The sequence below is a fragment of the Rhincodon typus genome, chromosome 1 (assembly GCF_021869965.1).
Source record: "Rhincodon typus isolate 14 chromosome 1, sRhiTyp1.1, whole genome shotgun sequence".
NCBI classification, from domain to species: Eukaryota; Metazoa; Chordata; class Chondrichthyes; order Orectolobiformes; family Rhincodontidae; genus Rhincodon; species Rhincodon typus.
Genome location: NC_063332.1, coordinates 82,327,291 through 82,346,758, shown reverse-complemented (window position 1 = coordinate 82,346,758; position 19,468 = coordinate 82,327,291). Strand labels below are relative to the sequence as shown.

The 19,468-nt window shown below is 40.2% G+C and overlaps 1 protein-coding gene across 1 annotated transcript in view; it reads left to right on the top strand.

Annotated features, from left to right (window-relative positions):
- The window catches only part of grxcr1a (glutaredoxin and cysteine rich domain containing 1 a), a 76,427-nt gene extending 59,389 nt beyond the window's left edge, over positions 1 to 17,038 (top strand). Inside the window, exon 5 of the mRNA XM_020529887.1 lies at positions 16,826 to 17,038. Coding sequence (XP_020385476.1) covers positions 16,826 to 17,038 — 213 coding nt within the window. The remainder of the gene's footprint in view (positions 1 to 16,825) is intronic.
- Positions 17,039 to 19,468: the final 2,430 nt, after the last annotated feature.

The following is a 19,468-nucleotide window of genomic DNA, read 5'->3' as shown; positions in this document are numbered from 1 at the left end:
CTTGAGTAGCTGGCTTCATTTTGTTGCTTTACTGAGCAGTTAATACAGTTCCCGTAAACTACATTAACCTAAGCTTTACCAAACACCAGGAAAATCCCTAAAGCTTTCATAAGATTCATTGTCTACAAAAAATAAGTGCCAACTTGTGCAATGGATGCTGAGAACATTAAACTTTGTTTAATGAGCTTTGGTCTGCAGAATGCCCTGCAGTTTGATGCATTGTTATTCAGTATAATTCTACTCAAATTCATAAGATATTAAAGCCCAGATATTACTGTTTGCAATAATTGTGTATAATCATTCACATTATATTCTGTTGTTTAATGATTTTGTCAAGATGTTAACACATTTGATATAAATGGATTTTGCTCTCCTTTAAAATGATTATCAATGATGTTATGTACGAACCTAGAACCTGCTAAAGGAAAAGTAGCAAGATAATTTACTTTACCCTCTACCATCCTGGCAGTCACATGATACATGATAAGTAGTACTGAGGGGATGGATCGTAACAATCAATCTATGTCAAGTAGCTTACAGCAGAAAAAAAAATCACCCATTTCCTTCCAACTGTGATACACTTACTACATCTTGACACAAATCACTCATATATGAACACATTAAGTGTCAGTCAAGTAAGATCACAACAGACATCTCTCAATTTATGTGATTGCTGGCGCAAATTCTTCAGTCACAATTAGTTCAGCAAATTCTGCTCAAATGATGCACATTTGATTTATTTCTAACCATGGATTGTTTCTATGCCTCTTATTCATCTATATATGTAGATTGTAATAAACCGACTGTAGTTCTGGAGAGAACCGTTTGTTTAATTATTCTCATAGCTTTAAACTATAAAAGCACATGACAGAAACATAAACTACCAAAAAATGTTAAGTGCCAGATCCTAACAGATACCTGTGCCTCACTATCTACAGGCAAAGCCATTTATATTCAGTAAAATACAGAACACATGCCATACAATTTCTGTGCTAAAATGGTTTTATTATGCATAAAACGTATACTTAAGTTTAAAGTTAGATATTTGGTTCCTTTAGGGAGCACGTCATAGTAGAATTGGGTGGAGGGGTGCAATCAGGTCTGAAACTAGGGAAATCAACATTTCCTTGGCATTGGATCTAAATTTATCCAGGCAGCTGCTCAGTGAATGAACAAATGAGATAGAAAAATGGTGTGAGAGAGTCAGTAAGAATAAGTAAACAAAAGATAGTCAGAAAAAAATGATAGCAGATACAGTTATAAAGAAAGTGACTAGAGATGTTTGGAAAATCAGTTATCATTGAAAGTTTTCATACACTCAGTCACAGACCTATCAAACAAGAGAAAGAGATGGAGAATGTATATACATATATTTATATAAGTATAAATATAAGAAAGGACTTTTATTTTACAGAGCTAACTTGACCAGCCTGAATTTTCAAGCAAACTAGTTCTGAAATGATAGTAGATGCTGATTTCATTTTCATCTTCATCTTTATATATGTGTTTTAGCTCTTAACTTTATCACTTTTTACTTAAATAGCCTTTCACAATAATTATGTAACAGATTAATTTTTTAACTTGTTTAAAGCATAAATCTACACTGTTGGTTAATTTTAAAATTGGAAGCATTTAAAAGGTAAAAAGGGTGGCGTGGTAGAAGATGGTAAAGATGAGCTGATACAAATCTGTTAGTTCAAGGACCATTGTGAAGACACGTTTGATGTGATCAGGACAATTACTAAAGTACAGTAGATCAGCTGGACATTACCACTTTATTGCTTATGGGAGTTTGCTATAGGAGAATAGGCTACTGCATTTCCTATATTAAAGCAGTGATTACACTTCAGAGAACTTTGTTACCTGTAAATGCTTTGAGATGTCAGGTGGTCATGAAAAGCACCATATAAATGTTAGTTTTTCTTTAGTAATTGTGCAGTTAAAATCATGATTCAGCAACATACAGAAAGGAGTGGAAGACTTCCTTAAGGGCAGTCATCATAGCTCTTGCAATTTGTAGGAAAACATTTGCACTTGCACAAAGATCTTTGAAAATATTGATAAGAATCCCAGGGACTGTTGCAAATATTGACATGCTTCCACAGATTTCTTCATGTAAAATTGTTTTCCTTTGTTAATTCTTTTAGCAATGAGTACAGCAAAACATGTCAATAGATGTGATAGCTGCTGAGGAACTGGGAGAGTGGGAGCAGCTTTTTGAGGGTGACCAGGAAGTCATTTGGGAGAGGGAAACTTTCCTTGGACAAAACTGAGTGCCATTGTGTTGACGCTACAACCCAGGCAAGACCCATCTCCAAATGATGGGAGCTGGGTGCAGCACATCATCATGTACTGTAAAATAGTCATTGGTCATGGTGCCAAAAATGATTTGAATTGTCGGGGAAAACAGCGGTCTCTACTCATTTTGTTTGTATTTCCTTTTGCTGACTGTAAATAAGAACTCATATTTGGAAATGCCCAACTGCATCACTGTGTGTAACATTCCCCAACTGGACAATCAGAAGATGCAGGTCTAGAGTGGGCATTGGGGGCACAGTAGTGGTGACATGGAGAGAATGTTTAGACAGGACACAGATAAGGATGGCTACACTGTGTGGCCTGGTGGTTAAACAGTGGCTAGAAGGGGAGAATGGGTTTGGATGTGCAAGAGAGTGTCAGCCATGCCAATTACATGTCATGAGCAACATGGCTTTGTGGCTGCCTTTGCCATTACTTTGTCAATGCAGGGCAACACTGGACTTCCCTTTTCTGGGTGTACAGTTGCCTTTTATAGATGACATGGGCACCATGGATGCTGATCTTTCAGTGACCATTCACGGAACTTGTGGTAAAATGGGGCCAGAATCCACGAAAGGGACACTGTACGGTTGGGCTCAGTGGTTATAAGACACATTTGGTGAGATTCAGTGAGAAAAGCCGCTAGGCCTCAAGATGAAAAGATCTCCAAAAAAACTGGACACAACTGACACTCAAGTATAAAAGTGTGAAAATTCAGCCCAGGTAGCCTGAAAGAGTAGTTGCATAATAGTCTTATGATATCCTGTGGGAGCAATACAATGCTGCAATAACCACTTTAAGTGAAGCTGACAGTGAATTAAGGATAAATTGCTTCATCCATAATGTCATTAGCCACAATGTTGTAATGTGATAAGATAAGACATTCTGCGCAAAATGTCTGTTGCCAGGCAGCCACTAACCAGCAGTTCCAAGAAATAAGTCAAAGCACCAGTTATAGGCTCAGAAATGTCCAGACTTGTACAACTATTTACCTTTAATATATTTAAGAGGAGCAGCCAATTCAATAAAATGGTTCCTCTCCACCTATCTTCTCCTCTATCCCTCTTCTATCCGCCTCCCCCTCTCTCCCTATTTATTTCAGAACCCCCTTCCCCTCCCCCATTTCTGAAGAAGGGTCTAGGCCTGAAACATCAGCCTTCCTGCTCCTCTGATGCTGCTTGGCCTGCTGTGTTCATCCAGCTCTACACCTTGCTATCTCAATAAAATGTCCTTTCCTTTAAAAGCTAAGGAACGGCATATATTGATTTTACTTTCTTTGTCAATTTTCTACCTTTAGTTTTATTAAACAAAAAATGTGGAGAGCGCACACATATATTCCTAAAATGTGCTGTTGGGTCTACATGAAGGTCATATATCATATTTGAAATACCCTGACCGCATAAAACCTGATGATTTCAGTACTACTTGCGAAAAAGAAATTATACAAATGAGGGACAATCAGATTTGAATAGTGTACATTTGAGATATAATGTCTTGTACATTTTGATCTGAAGGAGATACAAGACTACTCAATTCTTTGACTTTTTTTTAATCTAAAGTCTTCCTCAAAACAGTTGGTAAATTATACAAAGACGGCCTCACATTTCCTGTCTCCATAAATTACTCTCATCCTACAACCCTTTCAAACCTCTGTGCTTTTCCACATTTGGTTTTTGTGCATTCTCATTTGGCCTTTCATGAGCAACTGTTTAAGCCTTAATCTCCAGAAGGCCCTCCTTAAACCTTAACACGTATCTCCTTTCTTTTATAATACTCCTTAAACCTCAAGCAGCTTTGGGTCACCTCTCTGTGCTTTCTGTCTTTTGTTGTCTCAGTATTAATATTCTTGTCTAATTAGGCTCCTGTAAAGTATCTTTACACAGTTTACTACACTAAAGATTCACTATAAATGCAAATTGTTGCTGTTGAATTGCTAACAGTGAAAATTGAACACTACTGCTGGGTGAGTGGGATTGATGGAGCAAATAGCCTTTTGTGTCTACATTCTGTCTCATTGTTATATAAATTATCTTTAGTTGGATATTTGGAGGGAGGATTTTTAATGTCACGATGCAAATAGATTTGGGGACTGTAGCGTGCAAGAAAATTGGCAATAAGCATAACTGGTGTATTAGTAGTTTATTAGCCTAGCCACTATTTTTACATCTGACTTCCAGATTTCATGATCAACTACAACTTGTTATGGAAAACAAGTACCTCTTGTATATAGTCTCTAGTGGTTTATCCTTTAGCTCTATCCTATAATCAGAGTCATCAGAATGAGGAGGATTGGTGGCAGTGAACTACCCCAAGCACAAAACACCAAAATGGTTGGTGACCAGAGGCGAACATGATAAAGTGATCAGTGATGTGCTGAAATACCAAAAAGTAACAATGGTGGATAGAAAACACGACATAGGGGATAAAAAAATTCTGGTGAAAGAAGATTTACCACTTTAATGAGAACACTACTATTTTACGAAGACAAGGCAGTCAGTCAGCATTATGGAACATATAAACTGTCAAGCTGTCAGTAGCAATCTTGGGAAAAGCAACAAGATGAAAGCAGCACACCAGAAGAAAACTTTCACCTCAGATTCGGTAAGAGATGCACTGAGAGCAGTGTGGGCTAGGAAAAGAGTTCTGGGAACAGACAGATATCGGTGAGAAGTCTCTGTGGGCGCAATTGGAAACTTGTGGAGTTGTAGTAGAGAACCCTGAAGGCAAGGGAGAAAACCAAGTTTAACTTTGCAAGGAAGAAGTGAAAGGGAGTACAAGCATCACATACATTGCAAATGAGTTCCACAAGACATTGCTACAGCAGACAAAGCAAGTGAAAGGAAAAATAATGTATTCTCAGGCTGCAGTATTGGAAAATGTCAGTAGTTTATTTAAGGGGCCAAATTTCAAGGCTTTGAACAAAGAGTCTCACAGGAGAAGAAAATTTGGATAAGCCTGTCAGAAGATCACAACATGTATAATTTGAACCATGATTTCAGTCAGAAGATTTATTAAAGTCCAACCACAGAAGTTTATTTTAATTGTACAAAGAGACATGCATTGTCTTTTGGGCTGTGAAAGGCAGAAAATGTTTATTTTGCACATGAAGTGGTAGGAAACCTCCATCTCCATGGTAAAAGATGTTGGAGAGGGGCTAAATTCAGTGCAGGATTAGACATCTTGGAGAAATCAGTTTTTGAGATATAGAATTACTCAAAAATTAAATACTAAATTTAAACTGAACAAGTTAATGCATTAGGGTTCAAAGAAAAGTATTTTTGGACTCAAAACATTAATCCAGTCCCTCTTGTTCTCTCTCTTTCTCTCCTTGTGAAGCTACCAGTCCTATGAGCTTCTCTGGTACTCTTTTCTTTAAAATTTAAATCTCCAGCATCAGAAATTGTCATACTAAATCGGTCCTAAAGCCAACATACTTGTAAATCTCCAACATACCAAAGGATGCACATGTTACTTTTGACAATGCTTTAGAAACTTCAGATAAATATTTCATCTGAGAGCAAAAAAGTTCTCAAATTAGCAAGATTTCACTGAAGAGTTCAGCTTCTAGGAGAACCCATAATTAATTCCATTAAAGACCTCTACAGATTAATGGAAACCCATGACCATGTGCCATGATTCTCAAGAAGGAAGGAAATTTGTCATGGTTGTCAGTAGCCCTCGATCAAGTCAAGGAAGGTAGACTTTGGCTAGGGTTTCCTGGTGCAGTAAGTCAAGGACAGCATTCGAGGCCAGTCCTCAAACTTGGTCACAGTTGCTTAGCTATTTGGTGGGTCAGAAACAAGATGCTCTCCACCTGAACAGTAAAGCAGGCATTAGAGGAAATGAAAGTAGGTAGTATAGCTGGTACTTTTGGTGCAGGTGAAGATGGTATCCTGAGCAAGTGAATAGGCAGCACACAGGGCATACAGGATTAATGGTGTCAGGGGTTGGGGGTGGGTAACAGTGAATGAGGGAAGATGTTACAGACAATAGTGTGGTACAGCATGAGCCTTGGTTGGGGTAAGTATCATAGCAGCTATAAAGTGAATGTGAGGTATCAGTGAGAGATGGTGACATTTATGCTTGAAGAGTGAAGACAGTCATGAACATTTTTCCTACAGTGTTGATCATTCCTCTAGATGGCTAAGACTACTTTAGCATGGATGGCAATCTTGGACTAGGTTTACATGGTCTTGTGTTGTGGCCTCAGCAGCTTAGTGAAGAGGAAGTTTCAAATCTGCATCACCCCATCTAGCGGAACCTCCACATCCCTGCCTGTAAAGTGGGGAATTGTTCTCATAGATTAATAGAGATCTACAGTACAGAAAAAGGCCATTTGGCCCATCATATCTGTGCCAGTCAAAAGCAACCACCTAACTATTCTAATCTCATTTCCCAGCCCTTGGCCCATAGCCTTGTACCCCTCGGTATCGCAACTGCTCAAATAATTACTTCTTAAATGTTATGAGGTGTCTCGACTACCATTACAGGCAGTGAGCTCCAGACTCCTACAACGTTCTGGATGAAAAGGTTTTTCCTTACATCTCCTGTAAACCTTCTGTCCCTTACCTTAAATCTATGCCCCTTGGTCATTGATCTCTCCATCCAGGGGAAATGTTTCTTCCTGTCTACCCTATCTAAACCCCTCATAATTTTATACATTGCAATCTTGTCTCCTCTCAATCTCTTTTGTTATAAGGAAAACAACCCCCAGTTTATCCAATTTCTCTTCATGACTAAAACATTTAAGCCCAGGGAAATCCTGGTAAATCTCCTCTGCACCCTCTCTAGTGCTATGACATCCCTCCTGTAACATGACTGATTGGTCTGGTCCCGTGTTCAGATAGCTTTTAGCTTTTAGACCAGTTGTCAACCTTCTCTGGCTTCCTGATGAAGCTGATGTCAAGACATGCGTGCAGGTTCAAAAGTGAAGATGGTTGATTGTGAACAACACACATGGTTTCCACTCAGTTTTTTGTGCTGCATTCTAGTGTAACTTGTACTATTCCTATACTTCTGACAGCAATATCCACTGCACCATGTGGACGTTTATCTTTATAGGCAGTAGCATCTGCTTCTTCTGCTATGGTATCTGCTCTGGTAGGATAGTTATGTTTTTCCTGTATCAAGCACAAAATCAAGAGAATCTTCACTTATGCAGAGAAGTTCTGTCTCTTCTGGATTATCTAGATTAATTAATTCCCTTAGGAATGCCTGACGTGTCTTCTCCAGTAGAAGGATCTGATCAAATGAAAGCATCTTTCCTAATGTTCATTGATGTTTTACTATATAGACCATTTTATGATTGACCACAATTATTTCTGCTATTATGAAACAATGTGTTACTTCTGTACATCTTCTGGAAGTGAACTGTAATTTTGCAAATGTTGCATTCCTTAGTGATGGCTGTACATTTTCCATGCTTGTAAGGCTTTATTGTCCTTCAGCACTGATATTGATTGTAAGGATCAGATGTTTGGCCTGATTTTTGTAAAGACTTTTCCTATGCCTCTTTAGAGTGTCCATACCTTATAATGTTAAGCTAAGAGAATCTGTTACCCTCTTGAGGTAGTGTTTGTCTTCTCATCTCATGATTTATCTGAGTCTTTCTGGTTTCTACTTCCAGGAAAATTGAAAAGCTGTCTCGAAATATAGTTCTTCCTTGGACTGTAAGAAATCTGACAAAATTTCATCAAAACTTCAACAATTTTTTTTCTCATGGGTTCTAATGTAAATGCTCCATGTTGACAGTTTTTCACGAATAGAAACATAGAAAATAAGAGTAGGAGTAGGCCATTTTGCCCTTTGAACCTGTTTTACAATTCAGTATGATTAGTATCCTGTTCCTGTTTTGACCCCATACCCTTTGATCCCTTTAGCCTTCAGAACGATATCTAACTTCATCTTGAAAACATTCCATGTTTTGTTTAAAAAGGAAGGGAAATTGCTGGAAAAACTCAGCAGGTCTGGCAGTATCTCTGGAGAGAAAGCAGAGTTAATGTTTCTGGTCCAGTGACCCTTCTTCAGAATGGATGTTTAGTTTTGTTAATCTGCAGAAGTCTTTAATGAAATTATGCATGGATTCTCCTGGATGTCTTGTCTGTCAATTGTGTCATTCAAAATTGAATCCATTGAATATCTTACCCAATGTTGTATCAAAAGAGTTATCACCTTCTTTGCATTGCTTTTATTCATTCATGAGATGTGGGTGTTTCTGGTTAGGCCAGCATTTATTGTCCACCACTAATTGTTCTGGAGAAGATGGCAGTCTTTGGTATATACCCAACCTTGTGTTCTGCATGGTCTTTCCCTGCACTGAATCTGCTAGGATGAACTTTATCTTTTCCAATTTCTTCTCAATGTGCTGGTTACTTTTTTTTTAATCTGCCATTAAATCTGTTTCATTTCAATAATGCTGAAAATTACTCTGTTCTCTAGGCTTAAACTTTTGTGAAATAACTCCACACAGGCTGGTATCCTATCACTAAGGCACCCTTTATTTACACGTGGAAAACCATTGACTCTGGTCCAGCTCCTTAGAGCCAGCTGTCAGAGTGAACAGAATGTCTGACACTCCTGTTTATATCTGTCAGCCAGGGCTCCCTGATTGGGCTAGATTAACAGCCCTAATCAGGGAAATCATATTCTATGTTGTCTATCTGGCTGACCTCGTCACAATCACGATATTTATTCTTACCAATATTGTTTTAAATTGAATTACTGCAGGGCTTTTAGACCCTGTGCCACAGCAATATTGCCATATTTCCTTCACTTGCCAATCTTTTAGAAATCTGTATTTCTGTTATATTGTCTTGAATTCTTCAGTAAAGCTTTGAATTGAATTGCTACCCATTCTGTAGTAACATACTTCTTTCAAGTTTTTAAAACCTGTTTCTTTGTAATACTAAATCTCTCTCTTGCTTACTTGATTTTCCAACTATTTTCAGGGACTTCCTGTTAACGTATGATCAAAATGATGGCTACTTTCTTTGAGGTTTGCTCACCTTCTGTAGCAAAGATGGTTTTTTACTGCTTTTTCCCTTGTAAAATGATTGCCCTCCACCTTTATGTTCTAAAACCCCAATCGCTTTCTCCAACATAAATTTCAAATAAAGTTCTCAAGCTGCAGCCTTCAAAATTTTTCCCAATTAAACTATTTGTTATTTGAAATTCTTTTTGGCTTAACTAAATTCTCAGGCAAGCCTGATTGCATAAAGTTTTCTTTTGGCCCTTTCACTGTTCCTTGCAATTGTGTCATATGGACCCTGATGTCGCTAGTGACAATACTTGCTATGAGAGGTGAGAACACCCTTTTACAGTCCGTCACCTTTCCATTTTCTTTTTTACTCTCCTTTGTCTTTCCCTTCCTCTGCACCATTTTTCACAATGGTGTTTCTATTTCCCTCTGGCATTTCTAGCTTTAGGTCCTGGAGCCTTTAATTGCTTTTAACAGTTTTCTTTGTCAAATGTGTCTTTTCCTTACAAATATTGCTGGCTTTTCTCTCTTTTTCCAAATTACAAGCTTGCACAACATTTCTCACCAACTTGTGAAACTTTGTGTTTGTGATGCTAAGCCTGCCTTTTTGCTGCCTCCATGATTGCTGCTGGCTTTCTCTGTTGGTAATCATGGGCTTAATATGTACGTGTTTTTAGCTGAGATAACGCTGTGTGGAGCTGGAGGAGCACAGCGGGCCAGGAGGCATCAGAGGAGCAGGAAAGCTGACGTTTCAGGTCAGGACCCTTCTTCAGACCCTTCATTTTCTGATGCTGCCTGGCCTGCTGTGCTCCTCCAGCTCCATACTGTGTTATCTTTGACTCCAGCATTGGCAGTTCTTACTATCTCTGAGTCTTTTTAGCTGAGCCTTCGTTGCCACATGTTTTTTGGAGGGATTTTTGCCATTAGGCCCAGCGCGTTTTCTTACCCTGTCTCACCAAACTTGCCACAATATTACTTACAAAAACAAAAACAGAAATTACTGGAGAAACTCAGCAAGTCTGGCAGCATCTGTGGAGAGAAATCAGAGTTAATGTTTCAGGTCCAGTGACCCTTCTTTTTGTTTCTGATTTCCAGATCTTCAGTTCTGTTGGCCTTTTGTTTAGTGCCCAATGTTACTTACCATGCCCTAATGGCATCTGTCTCTTCCGATTTCAACCGTATTTTACCATGCTCCAATTCTGCAAAGACTCACCACTCAGCAGATATCCCTTAAACACTGGCATCCCTTGCTTCTGTGCCATCATTGAAAGGTTGTCGTGAATGTGGACAAGCATTGGCAATCTGTGTTGCCCCTCACTGACAATAGACAGAGAGTCATGTTGCTCATGGCTGACAGTTCCTTACACATACAACTTCATTCTCTCACCCTCATTGCTGTTTAACAGCCACAAAACTGGACGACACCTCCTCCCACCCTGTATCCTGCAAAAACTCCACCCTGTTTTCCCAATTCCTCCATCTCCATTGCATCTGCTCTGACGAGGAGAAGTTCCAGTCCCAAGCATCTTGGATGTCCGTCTTTTTCAAACAACGGTCTTTCCCCCAAAAGACAGCCCTCCACCGCACCTCCTTCATCCCCGCTCCACAGTTCTAAACTAATCCACCCAAACATAATATAGATAGGATCCCTCTCATCCTCACTTTCTACCCCACGAGCCTCTGCATCCAACGTTTATCTTCCACCTGGGCACCCAATAGCCTGGAGGACTCAACACTGAATTCTCAAATTTCAGGTAACCTTCCCACCCATCTTCTGGCTCCCTTTCCAGCCCGACCTCCTCTCTTCCATTCCACATAGTGAGTCTCCCTTCCAGCCACCAACTGGATTTATTCCTCCCATCGACCAACCAGGTCGTACCTACTACCTGTATCCCACCTATCACCACCATTCTGCTACCACCCCCCCGCCACAACCTCTCTTTATCTGCAGCTCACCCTACCCCCACATCCAGTCCTGAAGAAGGGTAATACTTGAAATGTTGACTTCTCCTTTCCTCCATATGCTGCCTGGCTTGTTGTGTTCTTCCAGACTCCTGTTTGTCTACCTTGGATTTTAGCATCCGCAGTTATTTTGTCTCTAACCAAACTTTACCTGCTCCTGGCTGCATCCTGTCTGAATTTTTTTATTCATTAATGGGATGAGGGCATCGCTGACTAGGCAGCATTTATTGCCCATCCCTAATTGCCCAGAAGGCAGTTCAGAGTCAACTACGTCGATATGGATCTGGAATCACGTGTAGGCCAGACATGGGTTTTTCCAACAATCGAGAACGGATTCATGGTCATCATTAGATTCTAAATTCCAGATGGAAGTGGTTGTGGGATTGGAAGGTGCAGCCTGAGGCTCTTTGGTGAATGTCTGCAGTGCATATTATAGAGACCACACATTGTTACACTGAGTGCTGGTGGTGCAGGGTGTGGATGTTTGTAGATATGGTGCCAATCAAATAGACTGCTTTGTTGTGGGTGGTGTCAAACTTCTTGATTGTTGCTGAGCTTCTCCCATCCAGGCAAATGAGGAGTATTCCTTCACACTCCTGACTTGTGCCTTGTAGATTATGTACAGGCTTTGGGAAGTCAGGAGGTGAGTTACTCACTGCAGTATTCCGGGCCTCTGATCTGCTCCATTGTCATTGTGTTTATGTGGTGAGTCCAGTTGAGTTTCTGGTCAATGGTTATCCTCAGGATGTTGACAGTGGGGGATTCAGTGACGGTAACACCATTGAATGTCAAAGGACGATGGTTAGGTTGTCTCTTACTAGAGATGGTCATTGCCTGGCATTTGTGTGGCAGGGATGCTATTTGCCATTAGTCAGTCCTGTAGGAGAACATCCTATACAGGCAAGCAATCAGATAAACACAAGCACAAATGTGAGCTTTCATTTACAGAAAGGAATAGGGAACAGAAATTAAGCTAACAGAGGCTGAACTTCTCCCCCACAATGCCAACCAGACTTTGGCATCATGACCAAAGCATTTTACGTTGAACAATTCCCAACTTCACACTGCTCTCTTCCACTGGAAGTGGGTGTCAATGAGGTTCTGTTTGACTTGTAGCACTCACAGCAGCAGAGATCTGTCACAGAGGTTAGCTTCCTCCACACCCAGGGTCTTCGTCCTCCTCCTCCTCCTTGGAAGACTGTGCCCATTCCCCAGTTTCTCTGCATCCAGAATGTTACTGAATTGCCTATTCCAATGGGGAAAGGCATAACAAGCCAGAGTGATGTTGCACATGCCATCTGGATGATACTGGAGGCTCCCCCAGACTAGTCTAAGCAGTGGGATTGCACATTTAAGAGCCCAATACCCTATTCCAACATGGCACTGGTTGAGTCCTGGGTGTTGTTAAGTCTATGCTCAGCATTAGTCAGGGGTTGTTCAATGATGTCATCAGTTATGGTCATGGTGGTGGCCCATGCTCCTCAGTGACTACCCCTCGACCCTCAAACACACCAGGTTCACAAGATTGCTCCAGGATGTATCGGTTGTATAGCTCCAGGATGTATAGCTTCAGGAATTGATAACAGTGATCACAGATTAATCAAATGGAATCTCTTCCTATTGTTGAACTTAGCAGTGCTGTAATACAGTCCTCTCAGTGACACATGAGGGCAGTCAATGGCACCCTGCATCTGAGGGAACCCAGCTATGTTTCTGAATCCTACTGCCGAGGCTGCAGCACTGACCTTGCCTTGAGACAATGAAATGACCCGGTGTGATTTTGCACAGCTGGCACCGATATTGTTCTGATGGATTTGTGGGTGAAATGAATGAGAGATCCCACGCAGGTCACCCATCACTCCCCAGAAGGAGCCAGTCATAAAACGTTTCACCACCACAGTGACCCTCACAACCCCAGGAGAGGATGGCCTCCACCTTCTGCAACCCTCAGGTCCTGCTCCAGCAAACAGCACGGTTCTTTCGCCGTGTCTCGGGATGTACGGAGCCTGCTTCAGTACCATGCCTCATTCTAGCTCACCTGGACTAGAAACCTCTGGGTCTCCTGTGGACCCCAACCATTCCTGAGAGGCCCTATGACCGCAACCTCTCCCTGAGCTGGGTGCTCCTTGTCTTCTGCTGTCGCTCATGGGTCTGCCATTGGGCCTGCTCACCCCTACATTCATCTTCTACCAACATGTCACCTGTGGTCAGGCCCTTCACTCTCCACAGAAAGAATCTAAATTAGGCACAGAAGGAGCAAGAGAGTTCCTTGGACCTTGGAATGGTAATCAGTGGTGATCCCTGCAGACTGAGGACTGAGCACATTGAAAGGGTACAGAATCGGTTTACCAGGATGTTGTCTGATTTAGAGGGTATTAACTATGAGGAGAGATTGGACAAACTTGGTTTGTTTTCATTTAAATGTTGAAGGATGAGGGGTGATCTGATAGAAGTTTCCAAAGTTATGAGAGGCTTAGATAGAATGGATGGTTGGAGTCTTTTTCCTGGGATAGAAATGTCAATTATTATGGGACATTGGTTTAAGGTAAAAGGGGCGGAAGTTTAAAGGAGATATGAGAGGCAGGTTTTTTACATAAAAGGTGGTAATTGCCTGGAACACACTGCCAGAGGGGGTGGTAGAGGAGGCAGATACAGTAGCAACATTTAAGAGGCATCTTTGAATAAGCAGGGAACAGAAGAATACGAACTGTGTAGAGGCAAAAGGTTTTTAGTTTAGAAAGGCATTGTCTGTCTGCGCAGTCTTGGTGAGGTGAAGGGCCTATTCCTGTTCTGTACTGTTCTTTGTTCTTCTTTGGTCACTCTTCACTACACAGAGAGGCGTGATAGATGTAGATCACAGAGACAAATCTGTGTTGGTCAACCACGTTCCCCAACAGCATTTGCAGTAACTTGATGAAGGTACTGCACCACCTGAATGACCACCACATGTTAGTGAAAGGGGACTGACTGCAGCACAACACTAGCCTCCCACTTCAGTCGCTGAACCTGACACTGCATTCTGCACAGAAAATCATTCCACTGTCATGGTAGATGAGGACTCTAGTGCGATTCACACAGAACCTCCGGATGGTGATTGAAAAAAGTTGCCCATCAGTCAGCAGGTGACCTTTTGTACCATCATTGCTGCTAACTTCAGCATCATTAAGATCTCCCGATTCAATTTGCGGGTACCAATGGCATATAGCAAATTACCTTTGACCAGCATCTGACCCCTAAGTGCCTTCATTTTGTATGCATATGAAATGGGTGATAGAATGTTCAATGTTCCTGTGCTTTGCGAATAACATCTTCATGTTTTAATTGCTACACCATCATGACATCCAGCAAATGTGGATCCTGCAGTTTCGGCCATCAAACTAACATGACCTCCGCTCTCTATGGGTGTTGTTCCAGCTATTTTCTAGAAGTACTTCACATTTAGAGAAGTATAGTTGACAATGCAGTTTGTGCTGGATAACGTCACACTAGGCCTTGCTTAGATCATTACAGCCTACTTATCCCCTAGACCCCACATGTCCCCTATTACCTCATCTTCCTGTATAGCTCATGTTGACCCATCTTCCTATTGTGGAGACGCACCTACCCTCTACAAACGTCCTGGCACTGAACCCTGACATTACACCTTGATGATGTCTTTCCCTGGGATGATCACAGGGAAGGTCACCATCCCATAGCCTACCATGCCATCCGTTTTGAACTTCCCCCATTCAAGTTGAGTTTCTGCCATCACCATTTTTATCCCCACCACTGTCAATGCCTCTGCTTTCAACCACATCCAGTCTTGATTCCCTGACCGTTCTGCCCTATGCCCCTTCTCCCTTGAACTCTCCAGAGACGTTAATGGATAGACACCCAGTGTGGTATTTGCCATAGATTGACTTCAACAATCAGCCCCTAGACTGAGTGACCAGACCCTTGGCTGCTGTGCTTGCCGCTCACTGACTAATGATGTGTGATTCCTTTGACTGCTTGTTCTGGTCCTATAGGACTAACCACTGAACATCCCATGGACTGTACCAGGGCAGATCACTGACCATGTCAAAGACCATGAACTGTGTGCCCCTGACTGATGGCATTGGGAACCCCTAACTGACAGTGGTCCTGTCTTAACTGCACTGAGGATCATGCCCCACCAGTTTCTGACATGACTATTTGATTGAATGAATGTGCAATGAGTTTGCTGCAGCCGGGTGTTGCATGCTCTAAGTGTTAGAATGTGTCTCAATGCACTGTTCATCAAGATGTCCTCCTTCCCCCAACCCATCCCCCAAGGACAGTTCAATACTGAGATGCATGACAAGCAGCCTGTGTGTCTGCACTAAATAGTCTCTTAAAATTGGAGCAGTGAAAGTCTTTGGCTCTGGCTAAAATGCCAATGTGCTGACAGACATAGTACAGCACAACAAAGCACCATGGATGGTGTGAGGGTCTATTGGATTCTTCTCACGGTGGGGCTCAGATCTGCAACACATAGCATACAGCATCTGCCTGGATGACCACTGTGGTATTTGCCACCTCTACCAGTACTGGAGATGAGTTGTTTTTTTTTTGTCTTGAGTCAATCTGATGATTAGAGGATTCATCCAGTAGATTATCTACAGAAGAAGCACTGTTCTTAGCAAGTATGCTAAATGCCAGCATGGACTGGATTGGAAAGACTGTTGTTCTGAACTTTTTTATTTCACTATTTTCTAATTTATTTCTACAATCTGTGATGCTGTATTTTTTATTTCTTTATTTTTCTAATCTTTTTATTTCTAAGAAGTAGTACTACAGAATCTGTACCTAAGTTGGCGCCCTAAGTGGTGACTTGTAAACTTTTCACTGTACTCATTTGAGTGCATGTGGCAATAAAACTAATTCTTTCATTTATTCAGAATTTCATTCCTTCGGCCCCCTCAATTCCAATGTGTTCCTGCCTTGCTTTCAGTGGTGAGTTCCAGAAAACCTGGGAAACCTATCCACTCGCACTTAAATCCCAAAACATATGTTTAACTATCTCTTACTGAGTGCTAACAAATTTGGAATGAATAAACTGCTTTTATCAATGGGTCCTCACACACAGTTTAAGACACCACTGCTGAAGTTTAGATGCTGGCAATTTGGAGTCAAGTTCTCAACATGCTATCAATTTCAACAAAACCCTCAAACCAAGCAAGTTAAAATCCCAACTTTAACCTGACTGCGTTGTGCCTTATTTGATTTACCATACAATTACCACAAATTTGGATTAACATGTAAGATGCTCACTTTAGTATGTCTCCATGCTTTGAATGCAGTTCCAAAATAACACACGCTGAGCCAAAACACAACCTTCCTGTGCATTCCTAATGCAAGAGCTACTGTATATCCTCATAATGGGGGAAAATTTGCATACCACATACTTTGAAACAATCCTTTATAAAATAATTTTGAATAATTATGTTGAGATTATGTAGAGCCGAATATATATTCTGTGAATGATATTTGTTTCTTCACAATCAAGTTATATCTCTACATTTTATTATTTAGAAATGTTATAATACAAAGGGAAATACTGAATAATGTATTTTTCTGTTTCACTTTTAGAAAGTCCAACACCCACACGAGTGTTCAGCCTGTGGTGGATTTGCATTTGTTCCATGCTCAGTGTGCCACGGGAGCAAGATGTCAGTGTTTCGAAACTGCTTCACCGATTCCTTTAAGTCCCTCAAGTGTACTTCTTGCAATGAAAATGGATTGCAGCACTGCAAACTCTGCAAAATGAATCCCATCCCATCAACGAGAATAACACTAGAGTAACATTTATTATGGGTCAACAATAAATGGCTTTATAAAAAGTTTGTTTCTCGATTTTATTTCTAGTGCACTAATATGTTGGTTGTTAAAAGTCCCAATGCCATTCTCCTCCTAACTGGAAGTGTAAAATGAGATTTCTATTCCTGAAATTAAATTTGCTCGAATAAAGTGGGGCCAACTCCAACTTCTCCTGTCATATTCTCATTCCACAATATGTTAAAAGGTACAATTGCTGATTACAAGTTCTACTGAGTGATGCCAGCAGAATGATGGAAGTATATATACAGATAAAGCAAAGAAACTACAAATAACATGCAATGTATTGGACAATACAAAAATATTAATAAAAATATTTCAGTCAAACTGTGACAAGGGGAATGAAGTAAACTATTAACTAAAAATATACTGTTTGCAACATACAAGTCACTATTTCTTTCAGTTAACTTGTATTTTTTGAAATTCTGTGAAAGAAATTATCTCAGTCTGACAAGAACAGCTTGGCTTCTCCTAAGTTTTTCTAAAATAATATTGAAATCTAGTCACGTACTGGTTTGCGCACGTCCCCTAAATTTGGCAGGTGTATCAACTCCTCCCCACTTGGGTATATATTACTAGTCAACAGTCAGGGAAAAAATTCAGTTGGCTATTAAAACAATCTAATGCATAGTTTTAGGGCATAAAGGACAACTTGAGTCAATAGGCTTTTCATATTAGACATACGAATTCAAGCCTTGACATTATACTGCATCGCTTGTATAGGATCAGTACTAAAATGAGTTGAATAAAATTCCTCTCCCCACTATTTTTTGGAGATGTTAATCTATATCCACACCGGCTGAATGGACTAATGCTTCTAGCATATGATGTGTGAATCATTTGCCAATTTTACACGGTGTAATTTTATGCTCTGCCTATTTTAGATCCAACTTTGAATTGTGTACACAATTCTAATTAATCACATTTTAGGTAGAAAGCTATTGCTTTTTATGAAGCCAATTAACTCAATTGACTTTTGCTTCAAATCTACTGATTAGCAAAATGCAATGTTTAATTATTTAATGCAAGCCACTTTCCTTATTACCAAGATATTTAACATGCTTCCATGTCAGCAGTGGTGGTTTGCTTGAACAGGAAACTGTAGTCTCAAATGCTCCAGTGCTTATTATAAATTGATATAATTTTGTTAGTATTTTAGAGTACTGTTCTTCATTCAAATCCAGAGAAGTAAATAAAACAAGTTAAAGAAAATGTTAATATTTTGTTGGTCAAACATGACTTCTTACAAAAACACAAGTTTATTAGCAAAATGTATAATTTTAAACTAACTTGCTGGGTGAGAATGCTGCAGGATCAGGTGGGAAACTTAAATTGTGTTAGCTTTGCGTCTAATCTTGTGGGTTTCCCAGGCATTATGTAGGTTAAAATCATCTCATGAGCCTTCATATTGCCGGAATAAATTATTTCTGCTGAATAAAATGGGACAGATTTTGCTAAAGTCCTGAGCAATCATTTCATATGATAATTTTGATTTTTTTTACAACTCAACACAAAGCATTGCCTTAGCAGTATTATGGACTGGAAAATATGACAGGAAGGATTCCACACCTATTACAGACTCCTTCAATTTTCCACCCATTCATTTCAAATTGAAAGAAAATACAGCAAGTTCTCTTACAGTACAACCTCACAGCAGAGTTTCCTTTCTGTACTCCACTGAGACAATGCATAATGCCCAGGAGGAACCATGAAGATTTATCTCATCTTTTTTTTCCTTTATTTATTCTTGGGATGAGGGTGTCGCTGGCCAGGCAGCATTTATTGCCCATCCCGAATTGCCCAGAGGGCAGTTAAAAGTCAACCACATTGCTGTGGGTTTGGAGTCACATGTAGGCCAGACCAGGTAAGGATGGCAGTTTCCTTCCCTAAAGGACATTAGTGTACCAGATGGGTTTTTCCAACAATCGACAATGGATTCATGGATCATTAATTCCAATATTTATTGAATTCAAAGTCCACCATCCTGGTGGGATTCAAACATGAGTGTCTGGATTAACAGTCCAGCGATAATACCACTAAGCCATTGCCTCCCCATATGTTATAACCTCTATTTTAGAACAGAATGATTACATTAAATGAATTGCCCAGTAGATAGGTCAGAAAACATGTTCCATAGAGGATCAACCATCTGGATCAATTTCAAACTTGAACAGTTCATGTCTGTTGCTGTAAAGCATGTGTTTTATGAAAGTTAAGGCCATCTTCTAGCAATTCAAAGAAGTCAAAGAAAGTGAAGTTAGCTGTTCAATTTACACTGGAGAAAATGGTCATAATGCCATCATGTGATGCTCAATGAGATTCCCATTAAGTTGTTATAATTGTACATTAGTAAATTTAATTTGACTAATTTCTGGTAGAACACAACTTATTAAGTTA